This window comes from Chrysochloris asiatica, unplaced genomic scaffold (assembly GCF_000296735.1).
Source record: "Chrysochloris asiatica unplaced genomic scaffold, ChrAsi1.0 scaffold00246, whole genome shotgun sequence".
NCBI classification, from domain to species: Eukaryota; Metazoa; Chordata; class Mammalia; order Afrosoricida; family Chrysochloridae; genus Chrysochloris; species Chrysochloris asiatica.
The window spans coordinates 2,898,004-2,909,674 of NW_006408764.1; the positions used below are offsets into that span (position 1 = coordinate 2,898,004).

General features: G+C 40.4%; 1 protein-coding gene across 4 annotated transcripts in view; it reads left to right on the forward strand.

Annotated features, from left to right (window-relative positions):
- Nucleotides 1–11,671, forward strand: part of USP4 (ubiquitin specific peptidase 4 (proto-oncogene)) — a 73,393-nt gene that overhangs the window by 8,331 nt on the left and 53,391 nt on the right. For all 4 annotated transcript variants that reach the window (XM_006873609.1, XM_006873607.1, XM_006873608.1 and 1 more), the window contains exons 3-6: nucleotides 1,540–1,670; nucleotides 4,772–4,898; nucleotides 5,495–5,640; nucleotides 5,770–5,831. In XM_006873609.1, the coding sequence (XP_006873671.1) occupies nucleotides 1,540–1,670; nucleotides 4,772–4,898; nucleotides 5,495–5,640; nucleotides 5,770–5,831 (466 nt within the window). The remainder of the gene's footprint in view (nucleotides 1–1,539; nucleotides 1,671–4,771; nucleotides 4,899–5,494; nucleotides 5,641–5,769; nucleotides 5,832–11,671) is intronic.

The window sequence follows — 11,671 nt, forward strand, 5'->3', positions numbered from 1 at the left end:
GAGTGTCTTGAATTAGAAAACAATGGATTTTTTGCTTCGGCCACAAATTCCCCCAGGTGTAAGCCTTCCAACCTTCTAAATATTCCTTTATATGTAGTTCAGAGTTCTGGGACCATCCCCTGAGCCTGCTTGGTCGGGTATTCTGTGTTATTGCTGGCGGGGCTCCTTTACTGCACTTTCACCTAATCTGCCTTCTTGTTTGTTCCTCCCTTTTAACTTCTTACATGTACAATTCAGTGACATTAATTATATTTATCATGTTGTATAACCATCACAGCTATCCATGTCCACATTTTTTTATCACTCCAAATAGAAATCTATTCTCATTAAGCAGTACTATCCCATTTTTTCTTCTCACCCCAGTAACCACTATAAATTAAATCTCTATGCACTTGAGTGTGCTACACAGTTCATGTCAGTGGGATCATACAGTATATGCTCTTTTGTGTCTGACTTACTTCGCTGAGCCAAATGTTTTCAAGGTTCATACATGTTGTAGCATGTACCATGAATTCATTTCTCTTTATGACTGAGTAATATTTATACTGTCATGGGGGTGTCTGCATTTTATTTACACCTTGGCATTCTTGTCCTCCAAAGTTGTTTCTTTTTGCTCTGGAAATGAGAGCAGCAGATGTGGGTCAAGTCAGAAATCTGCCCCTGGAGAGGGACAGAAGATCTAATGAGATGAAAATTGATGGCAGGAGTGGTGAGAATGCCCAGCCACTTTTAGAATGTGGTGTGCGTCTATGTTTAATTAATTAATTAATTCTTTTTTTTTTTTTTTTTAAAAGTCTTGTCTGCCATGAGTTTCAGATGAGTTGCCCCACTGGATACTCTTTGCTTCCCTAATTTTGTGTGTTCTGGAAGTGTGTGCTGATTGACATGGGCTTGTCCAGAAAGTTCTGTTGTTGGGAGGGGGGATCAGTGTTCCTTGGTTCTCCTTTGGTTGAAGAAGTGTGTTTCAGACCATGGGTATTTCATGTTCTGACTCCCCTTGCATGTTTCCTCTCTCTAGTGGGTATACAACAAATGGTTCACACAGTAAATAAGGTTCTCCTTTCACAGGGGATTGTCCAGGTGGGCTGTGATCAGGGCATTTAAAACTAAGAATGGGAAATGATTTGTTAAAATAAACTTGAATGCGTTGTTTATTTGCTTTCTTAATAATTCTTTCAAGGGAAGACTACAGTGACTAATGTAGTTATCATTAGGCAGAATATTGTAGTAAATATTCATAACTAACAGTTTTAGTTGTGAAATCTTTTAGAAGCTCTTTGGAAATGTAAATTGTAGTTTTTCTCTTTTATACCTTCCCATCCCATTCTAAAAGAAATTTAAGTTCCTCATCAAGCGTTAAGAAAACATGGCTATGGACAAAGAGAAGTCAGGTCTGCTCTTTGCTGTGGCCAGTTACAGAATTTTAGAGTTTTGTGCCTTTTTCTTATAGATACTTCTTTTTGTTTCTGCAAAATACATTTCTCTACAAACATTTCTGGCGATAAGAGCAGTGAGTTATGGGTGGTTTTCCTTTTTCAGATCTTGAGAGTCAGACCTTGAAAGAACACTTAATTGATGAACTGGATTATGTATTGGTTCCAACTGAGGCCTGGAATAAATTACTAAACTGGTATGGCTGTATTGAAGGCCAGCAGCCCATCGTCAGAAAAGTGAGTATGTGAATTATTACTGTGGACATTGACTGGTGTTCCTTTCCTGAGTAACGGGATGGATGTAAGTGGTTGAATGAAGATGTGTGAGACCTAGTTTTGGATCTCCTTATGGAGTTATGGTTGTGATGGTGAGTGAGACTGCTTACCCAGCTTGTTATAGCGCTTAATGCTGCCTAGTAGCATGTGGTGTGTCCAGTGGTGCCATGAGAACACTTTCTGGAAGGGTCTGTGGGATAAAGTTCACATGGGGTATATGGATATAGAATAATGTACTGCTGTGTATTTATCTTGAACTTTTCTGGCACTGATTTCCCCTTATGGTTAAGAGTCCTTGGCCATACTGTTGCGTAACTAACTCAAAAGGCAGGCATTCAGAGATGATTAGCCTCTTGAAGGAAATCTGGTCCTCGGACAGAAACCCCCGTGGTAGCCAGGATTCATAGAGACCACTGGTGTGACTCCCACAGTTATTCTGCTTATTTCATCATGGTAGTGTAGTGGTTATGAATCAGGCTGCGAACCGCAAGGTCAGCAATTCGAAACTGCCAGCTGTTCCCGCAGGAGAAAGATGAGGCTTTCTGCTCCCGTAAAGATTTACAGCCTCGGAAACTCTGTGCAGGGTCGCTATGAGTTGGAACCGACTCCGCGGCACATAACCAACCAACCGTACACCTGGTATCTAGACCTTGGGTAAATTTCTCACTCAGCTAAGTATGCGGTTCCCCCGCTTACATAATAGTACAAAGCTGCAGTCCAGATACCATGCTCCCGAGTGTTGCTTATTCAGGGTCAGTGCTACCTTTTTCTCCTGCTTGCAAACTGAGTCCCTGAGAAGGTTAAGAGTTCACAAGGTTAGGGGGCATGCAAGCCTTCTGCAGATACCCCTTAAGTGCCAACAATGCTGCCTTGTCGAGAGCACTCTGTCCAGAGCTTTACCTTTATGTTCTAGTCCTCTAATCAGTGAACCCTGTGAGGCATCATGATTCCCAGGTCTCCAGGATGAACTGCGGCATCCCTATTATTGTTTAGTGTCTGATATTGTTGTTAGCTGTCATTGAGTTGTTTGACTCATTGTGAGCCAATATCCAATAGAATGAAACTGCCCAGTTCTGCATCAGTCTCAGAATTGTTAGGTTTGCGCCCATTGTTGCTGCCATTATGTCAGTCCCATCTCCTTGGGATATTTTTCTCGTTTTTTAAATAACTTTTTTGAGTCTTCACTTTATCAATAGTATAATGCAAATGCATTGATTTTTCTTTGGGTCTTTTTTATTTATTGTCCCAACTTTGGATCATATGAGACGATTGAAAATACAATGGCTTGGTTGTGTCAAGCATACCTGAGTCCTCAAAGTGACTGTTTTCCTCTTTAACACTTTAAAGAGCTTGTTTGCAGCAGATTTGCCTAATGTTATTTGATTTCTGGACAGCTGCTTCTGTGAAAGTTGATTATAGATCCAAGTATAATGAAATCTTTGACAGCTTCAATCTTTTCGCTGTTTATCATGATGTTATTTATTGGTCCAGATGAAGATTTTTATTTTCTTTACATTGAGGTTTAATCCATACTGAAGGTTGCAGTCTTTGATCTTCATCAGTATTTCAGGTGCTCTTTACCTCCAGTAAGCAAGGTTGTGTTATCTGCATATTGCAGGTTGATGTGTTTTCCTCCAGTCTTGATTCTATTTTCTTCTTCAGATAGTCCAGCTTTTCTGATTATTTGTTGAGCATACAGCATACTTGAGTAAGTATGGGGAAAGAACACAACCTGACACACACCTTTTCCTTATTTAAAACCATTCAGTATCTCCTGTTCTGATGACTGTCTCTTGGGTTTATATACAGGTTCCTCATGAGCACAATGAAGTGTTGTAGATAGTCATTTTTCACAATGTTATCCACAGCTTGTTATGATCCACACAGTTGAATGTATTTGCACAAGTAAACATCTTTCTTGTAGTTTCTGCTTTCAGTAAAGATCCATCTGTTGCGCCTCATTCTACATTCTCTTTTGAATCCTGCTGTAATTTTTGGCAGCTCCTTGTCAGTGTACTAATACAGCCATTTTTTAATTATCTTCAGTAAATTTTACTTGCATGTAATATTAATGATATTGTTTGGTGATTTCTGCGTTCTGTTGAGTTACTGTCTTTGGAATGGGCATAAATACGGATCTCTTCCAGTTAGTTGACCAGGTTGCTGTCTTCTAAATTTCTTGGCATTCGTGAGTGAGGGCCTCCAGTGCTGTATTCATTTATTCACATATTTCACTTTGTTTTCTGTTATTTCATGGAGCTTTGTTTTTCGACAGTAGCTTCAATGCAGTGTGTATGTTTTTGTTCAGTGCTAACCAGTTCTTGATTATGTGGAACTTCTTGAAATGGCTGAATTACAAACCAGTTCTTTCTAATGCAGTTACTTTGTGTTTTTCTTCCATCTTCTTTTGTTGCTGCCTGCTTCGTTCAGTATTTTGCTCATAGAATCCTTTAATATTCCAAATCAGGGCTTGAATTTTTTTCTCTTCTTTCCGTTTGAGAAAACCCTTTTGGTTTTCTGATGTTAAGCTCTAGCTAATAGGCAAGTGTAGTTCCTTTTTTCTAATCATTATTTCTCAATTAATGAGTTAATTGGCTTTCATACTTTGGGTGATTACCATTATCTGGGTGGCTGTCCCAGTGCTCTATTATAGATGTGAAAAGTAATTCTTCATAGTTAGGGATGTATGTTAAGGAGAAAGAGTGGTTGATAAGAGTTTATTTGTGCTGTGTCTGAAACAAGACCTTCCTCTCCAAAGCTAACTTCTTGGAAACTTTTCTGGAGACGCTGATATAGCAGCTCTGCATTAAAACCTCTGAGGAATGGGCCTCGCTCTGTTTCCATCAAGGGCACAGGATGTTCTTGGTTGGTCCTAATGAGTGGAAAAGATTTTTAAACACTTGGGACAGAAGCTTTTGAATCTGGAGGACTTTTTAAATCTGTAGGAAACTGGTTATGATGTGGTTTTTGCCTTTTGCTACTGCTGAGGCTTGTTGCTTCCAAGACTGCTCAGGTGTGAAACCACCTGATGTTGCCCCTTCACCCATACTTATTGTCTTCAGGTTGTCGAGCATGGCCTCTTTGTCAAACACTGTAAAGTAGAGGTATATTTACTGGAACTGAAGCTCTGTGAGAACAGCGATCCCACCAATGTGTTGAGTTGCCATTTCAGCAAGGCAGACACCATCGGTGAGTAGTTGGGCTCGGGTCCCAGGTGTGGTGAGAGCGCAGGGGATGCACTGATGGCAGGGTGGGGTGGAGGTGCTTCATGATCTTCACATCATCAGGCACATAATACCGAGCTGTGGTTCCCACCATTGGGGTTGTCTTGGTAAGGCATTCCTGGGAATCGTGTTCTGTAAAACACTGGGAATGCGCCCTGCCCATTTGAAGCATGGTAATAAATAAATGATGAAATGCAGATCAGCGAGGCTAATCTCTTTCAGAATCTTAGAATGCAGCAGGGTTGGCACTTGAAACCAAATCTGTCTTAACACCAAAGACAAGTTTTCACACTTTTCCATGTTGCTTCTGTGCAATAAATGTGACCCACATCATCAGAGAAAGATACAAAGAGGAAGGAAGCATATTGAGCTTGTGAGAACAATAGGGTGTCCATGGAAGAAAATGGCCCTTAGAGGTAGCCAAGGGTTGATGTCACACAGAACTTTTGATCAGAGTATTTTCTGAACACCTGAAAAGGAAGGTTGAGTGTTAGTTAGCCATGGCTTTCTTTAGCCGTAAATCTAGAGAAAGCCCAGAATGTTGTTTTTGCCTGTTTCCAGCAACCATTGAGAAGGAGATGCGGAAACTGTTCAACATCCCTGCGGAGCGTGAGACGCGGCTTTGGAACAAATACATGAGTAACACCTACGAGCAGTTGAGCAAGTTGGACAACACTGTCCAGGATGCTGGGCTGTACCAGGGTCAGGTAGGAGGGCCCAGGCCATACCCCAGCAGATAGCTCTGCCCAGAGAATATAGCCAGGTACTTTCTGGTTTTAAGCACGTGGGAGAAGGATAGCTTACTCTTTTCTCATTTGCTTCCTTCTTTCACTCAGGTGCTAGTAATTGAGCCCCAGAATGAAGATGGTACATGGCCCAGGCAGACGCTGCCGTCAAAGTAAGTAAACTTTTCCTCCCTATGGTGGAGCACCTTTTCCTAAGGCAGTTGTTTTTGCTAAGAAAAATTGTTCTGAATAAGATGAAAAAACTGTATCTTGCATGAAGGTCCTGTTCTTTGGTAAACAACTTAACCTGGCACTCACCTAAAGGAAACATGTCAGGGTATCTCAGCATTAGATGAGAATGAGAGTCAAAGGAATAGAAAGGACTGGGATCTGTGAATGTTTCCTTGGCAAGAGGTGGCTTTGTTTTTGTCAAACTCTTTTTCTCCACCTAGAGTAAGAGGCTTAGATTTCTGGTGTGGCACTGTAGGATCAGCACTGGACTGTGAACCGCAACATCAGCAGTTAAAACCCTTGGAAACCCTATGCAGGGTTGCTATGAGTCGGAATTGACTCAACGGCACTTAACAATAACAACAACATAGTAAGAAGTTTAGCTATAAAAGAAAGTTGTGTCATATGGCTTACATATAATAGTTTGATCTTATCCCAGTCTCCCAGTGGCCTGTGACTTTGTCGTTGTTCCTCTTGAACTGTGTTGGGGGAATTAGTCTGCTACTGAACTTGGACTCCAGGCACATCTATCTCATAAGATGCTTATGTGGTGTGTGGAAGTGATCCTGTTTTTAGGAGAGGAAAGAAAGCAATGGATTTTTTTTGTGGTGTAATATGGGGAAATTATATCTGTGTTCTGATAGTTTTGGGACAGTGGTAATCTGTTCTTCAGTTGGGCCTTAAGACAATGACAGTTACACATTGATGGCCTCACAGCTCCTCTGGGAACCATGAAAAGCCACAAGCCTTGAGAAGTAACCATAAAGACACAGAGCATTTTGCAAAGAAATTCAGCGGTTCTGCAGACCCCCTGATGCATAACATGGTCTTCAGGCTAAGAACCCCTGCTTGCCCATTTCTGAAAAGGTGACATAATTGTGATAAACAAAATAGTGACTTCTAAAAATGTCACTATTTTTGGAATCTTTGGAATCTTACGTGGGCTGTTGTTACCTTACATAGCAAAAGGAACTTTGCAGTTGTCACTAGGTTAAGGATCTTGAGATGGGGAGATTATTTTGAATTAGCTAGGTGAGCCAGGCTTCAGAAAATTCATGACAAAATGGAATTAAAAGATGATGAAGTCTTTCCACAAACTTTTTGAAGTCCCTGGTAATCACAAGGGCCTTTTGTAATTGGAAGATAGAGGCAGGCAAGTCAGGAGATGTGAAGACCGATGCAGTTAGAAAGATGCAATATGTGAAAGATTGGTGTGGCCATAAGCCCAGGAATGTGGGCAGCTGTGCTAACAGTTTGATTGTAGCTTCTGACAATCATTTTGAACTTCTAACCTCAAATAAGATACTAAATTTGTGTTTTAAGCTACTAAGATTGTAGTAGTTTCCCCTCCCCCCTCCCTTTTTTTTTTAGGTGAAAGTTTCACAGTGAGTTAGGTTCCCACTGGTTGTAATTTTTACAGTGTCATTTTTCCTATTATTTCCAATTTGTTCTGTGGTAATTTTTGACAACGGCATTAGGAAACTAATATACTCTCCTAGGCTACTACCACTGCTTGGAGTTGGAGATGCCACAAAACTGAGAGAAAATGATGTAAACATGAGAATCCCCTGAGGAAACAGAAGGTGGTTGGATAACAATTTGAGGTGTGGTTGACAGCTCGCATTTGAAAGACTTGAAAGTGTTCAAATCAAGGGACAATTTTCTTTTCTCAGTATTATTTCTCTCCATCCCTTCTACACCCTAAGGCCTAAGGCTTACTGTACCTAGGAAGTGTAAGTAGTCTGGTGAAGTACGACAATGGGGGGTGAGCTCAGAGTGAAATTCCTGAGGCACTTTCCATCTCCATAGTGTCAGGTACTGTCTAGATGCTGAGAAAGAATATAGCAGTAAGCAAAGTGAAGTCTGTTCTCAAGGAGCAGAAAATAAACAGATAAGTAAGAAAAATACATAATGAGGGGACTTAAGTAAGTTTATGGAAAAGTGAATTTAAAAGAGTGAAAATTTTCCATTAACTTTTTGTGGTGGTAGTGTATTTAAGTGATGATTGTTTGTTGGTGTCTTCTTAGATTACCACAAACTTTTTAAAACCCCTTAGGTGTTCAGTGGTGAAAAGTCAGGGAAAAGAATTAGCAAGTCCTAGGCTTCGTACAGGGTTTGAACCGACTCCACGGCACATAACAACAGCAAGGCTTTGGAGAGGGACAGATTTAAAGGGATGGTGGGAAAGGCCCCTCTGAGGTGTCCTTTAAACATGGTCATGAGGAACGTAAGGGAGTCAGCAGTGACTGTGGTACTTAATTTGGGAAATAACGTTAAGAGAGAAGTGACAGCAGGTATAAAATTCCTGGCACAGAAGCAAGCATGGGTTGAAGACCAGTAGGAGTCTGGTGGCTGGAGTTTTCAGAAGGGTGAGGCCTCTGAGGTGGTAGGTTCTTTGATTCTTTTGAGACTGACTTTGCCCCTGGATAGAGTGGGGAGCCTCTTGGATAGGGCAGGGCTGTGGGGTGTACATGTGAATGGAGAAATGGTGCCATCTCACTTGGTGAATAGCTCACTAGTAACTATAACATAAAGCTGATGAGTAAAGCTATAAAAAGAAGAATGACAAGTGAACAGCCTGTGCTACTTGGAACAGAATTCATGTTCTAGGCAGCATAAGAAGTTGAAATAAGAATAATAAATATCCTTGGGGAAAGTAGGAAATGATTACACAAAGCAGGAAGAAGTAGAGAAAGAATGAATTCTGGGATGGTTTTAGAAGAGTAGACTGAATGAACATGATTTTTGTACATCTCTAGGTAATAAATACTTCAATAAAAAAATTGAACAATAAAAGGTTATAAAAAGCAACTTATACTTACCAATATCCAGAAATAAATTCTTGGTCATCTCAACATGGTAGGTAGATGAGGAGACAAGTGGTGAACAGCAGAAAAAAATGAGAATGTGCTGAACTCTTTCTCTTGGGGGGAAAACATATGTAGTTGTAAATTCTAGTAATTGATGAGGGAAAATAAAAATCGTTGTCGATTCTAATACATCAATGGAGATCTCTTTGGCCAGCTTGTATGAACACACGTGACTTTAAGGGAGGTTTGTTGTTGGTTACCATTGAGTTGGTTCTGATTCATAGCAACCTCATGTGCAACAGAATCAAACACTGCTGGTCCTGCACCATCCTCACATTCACCGTTAAACTTGAACCCATTGCTGCTTCCACTATGTCAGTCCATCTCGTTGGGGGTCTTGCTCTTTTTTGCTTACCCTCCACTTTATCTATCATGATGCCCTTCTCCAGGGACTGGTCCCTCCTAATATTATGTCCAAAGAATGAGAGACAAAGTTTGCACATTCTGGCTTCTTAGGAGCATTCTGCTTGTACTTCCAACACAGATTTGTTTGGGGCTTTTTTTGGCAGCCTATGGTACTTTTACTATTCTTTAACACCATAACTCAAATGCACCAATTTTTGTTTGGTCTTCCTTAGTCATTGTCCAACTTCCACATGCATATGAGCAATTGAAAATATCATAGTTTGGGTCAGGAGCACCTTAGTACTCAAAATGACATCTTTGCTCTTCAATGGTTGAATTTAGTGCAGCAGATTTTCCTAATATAGTATGTCGTTTGATTTCTTGACTGCTGGTTCCATGAGTATTGATAGTGGAACCAAGTAAAATTAAGTTTTTGACAACTTCAATCTTTTGTACATTTATCATGATGTTATTTATTGGTTCATTGGTGAGGATTTTTGTTTTGTTTGTATTGTGGTGCCACCCATACTGAAGACTTTGGTGTTTGATCTTCATAAGTAAGTATTTTAAGTCTTCTTCATTTATAAGGTTGTATCATCTGCATATTGCTCGTTGTTAACCTAGGAAATGCATTTTAGCAGGAATTAGGTTATTAAGCTGAAGAAGAAGAGTAAGAGAATAACTATTAGGAGGAAACCAGCAAACTGTCCTCCTTGCAAAAGGAAATTCAATGGAAGACAAGACAGAAGGAATAAAGAAACAAGTAAAAAGTATAATTAGAAAATAGGAAATATGAAAAACTGAATTAAGTCTAGATATAATAATAATTCTGTGAGAAAGTCCTCGTGAACTGCTACGCAAAGATTGCAGCTTAGAAAACACAGTGAGGCAGTTAGTCCCACTCTGTCACATAGAGTTGCTATGAGTCTAAATCAACTAAATGACATCTAACAGCAACAACAATATAACAATAATTAGGATAGCTAACGATGGTTTAAACTCTTTAATCAATAGATAAAAACTTGTAGATACGATGTTTAAAAGCCAGGCATGCTCAGTAATCCATCCTCTATTGACAGAGGTTGAAATTGAAGGAATGGAAAAAATAACAGCCTTAATTTGTTATCTGGGAAAAGCTGCTAGCTGGCTTAATACTTGAAAACATTTAAAAAAAAAAAAAATTTTTTTTTTAAAAACATTGAATAATTTTCCATATTTCCTGGTGGGAGGACAGTATAGTAAAATTGTTTTCTTTGATGGATTTCTTGGTTGATTCTGGTGGTGGTGGTGGTTATGTGCCGTGGCGTCGGTTCCGACTCATAGTGACCCTGTACAGGGTTTTCCGAGTCTGTAAATCTTAACGGGAATAGAAAGCCTCATCTTTCTCCCGCGGAACAGCTGGTAGTTTCCAACTGCTTACCTTAAGGTTCACAGCCCAAGTCATAACCACTACGCTTGCAGAGTGCTTTTGGTTGATTATGCATAACCTTTTTTTTCACTGAGGACCACCTTGTAAGTTCCTGCATATTTTCAGATAGTTCTTTTTTACTTGTGGATGACTCCAATCTTTGTGTTGGTGCTTCTAAAGGATTTCTGTAGACCTGACTTGTTTTCCTTCTCTTTATATTCACTCACCTGAGGCTTTTTTAAGGTCAAGTTATCCCTACACTTTGTTCTCCTTCCAAGACTGCGTTTTACCTGTTTACATTGAGTAGAGGAGCAGACAGTGTTCCTGTGGTAAACCTTCTATACTTGCAGGTGAGGGTTTACTTGGAGCAGAAAGGTTGCAGCTTAGGGTGCAGACATTTTTGGCTGTATTAGAATTCATTGGTATCTTAACAGTAATGCTGATTGTAGGACTCTCGATACTTGAGACCAAGCTTAAAGGACTCCTCAGAGCAGCACTGGGCCTGGAGAACATCTGAGGAGCAAACAGATTGCATATTGTTCACCTGGTCCTACCACTCTCCAGGCACTCATAAGCTCTGTTTGGTTCCCTTGAGCCTTATTTTGGTCATGGACATGCCCGAAGCCTTAGGTTCAGGGGCATGCTTGGGTTTGGGAAACAGGAAATGGCACAGTAGAAAGGTTCTGGGAGTTCAGAGGCTTGACCGTAGTGTCATTTGGGTTGGGAACAGAGAAATCCTTACATAGAGGTATGGCTCTGCTTTCAAAATGTTTGCAGCTTGAGATCTGTTCACAATTTTGAATAAGGTCTTGTTTCAGCTAACATTTACCTGTGATTTAGGTGTTTTCTGTGATGCCAGTTTCCCAGCCTGCAGTCTGGAAGCTGCCTGAAGTTCTGGTGACAAGCCCTGGGGCCCAATGCCCAATTTGATACCAGCCGTTCTCTGTATATCTTCTCTCTTTTTTTTTTTGATGCAAAACCGGCAGACAGACCCTCCATGATCCTGCAAGCAGTAGGCTTCAGTCTGTGTCCGTCTTTTATTTCAGGGAGGAACTTAAGCAGTAGGCTTCAGTCTGTGTCCGTCTTTTATTTCAGGGAGGAACTTTACACAAAGGAAGAAGGGGATTATTAAGACAGGGTACAGAAATGAAATGTGATT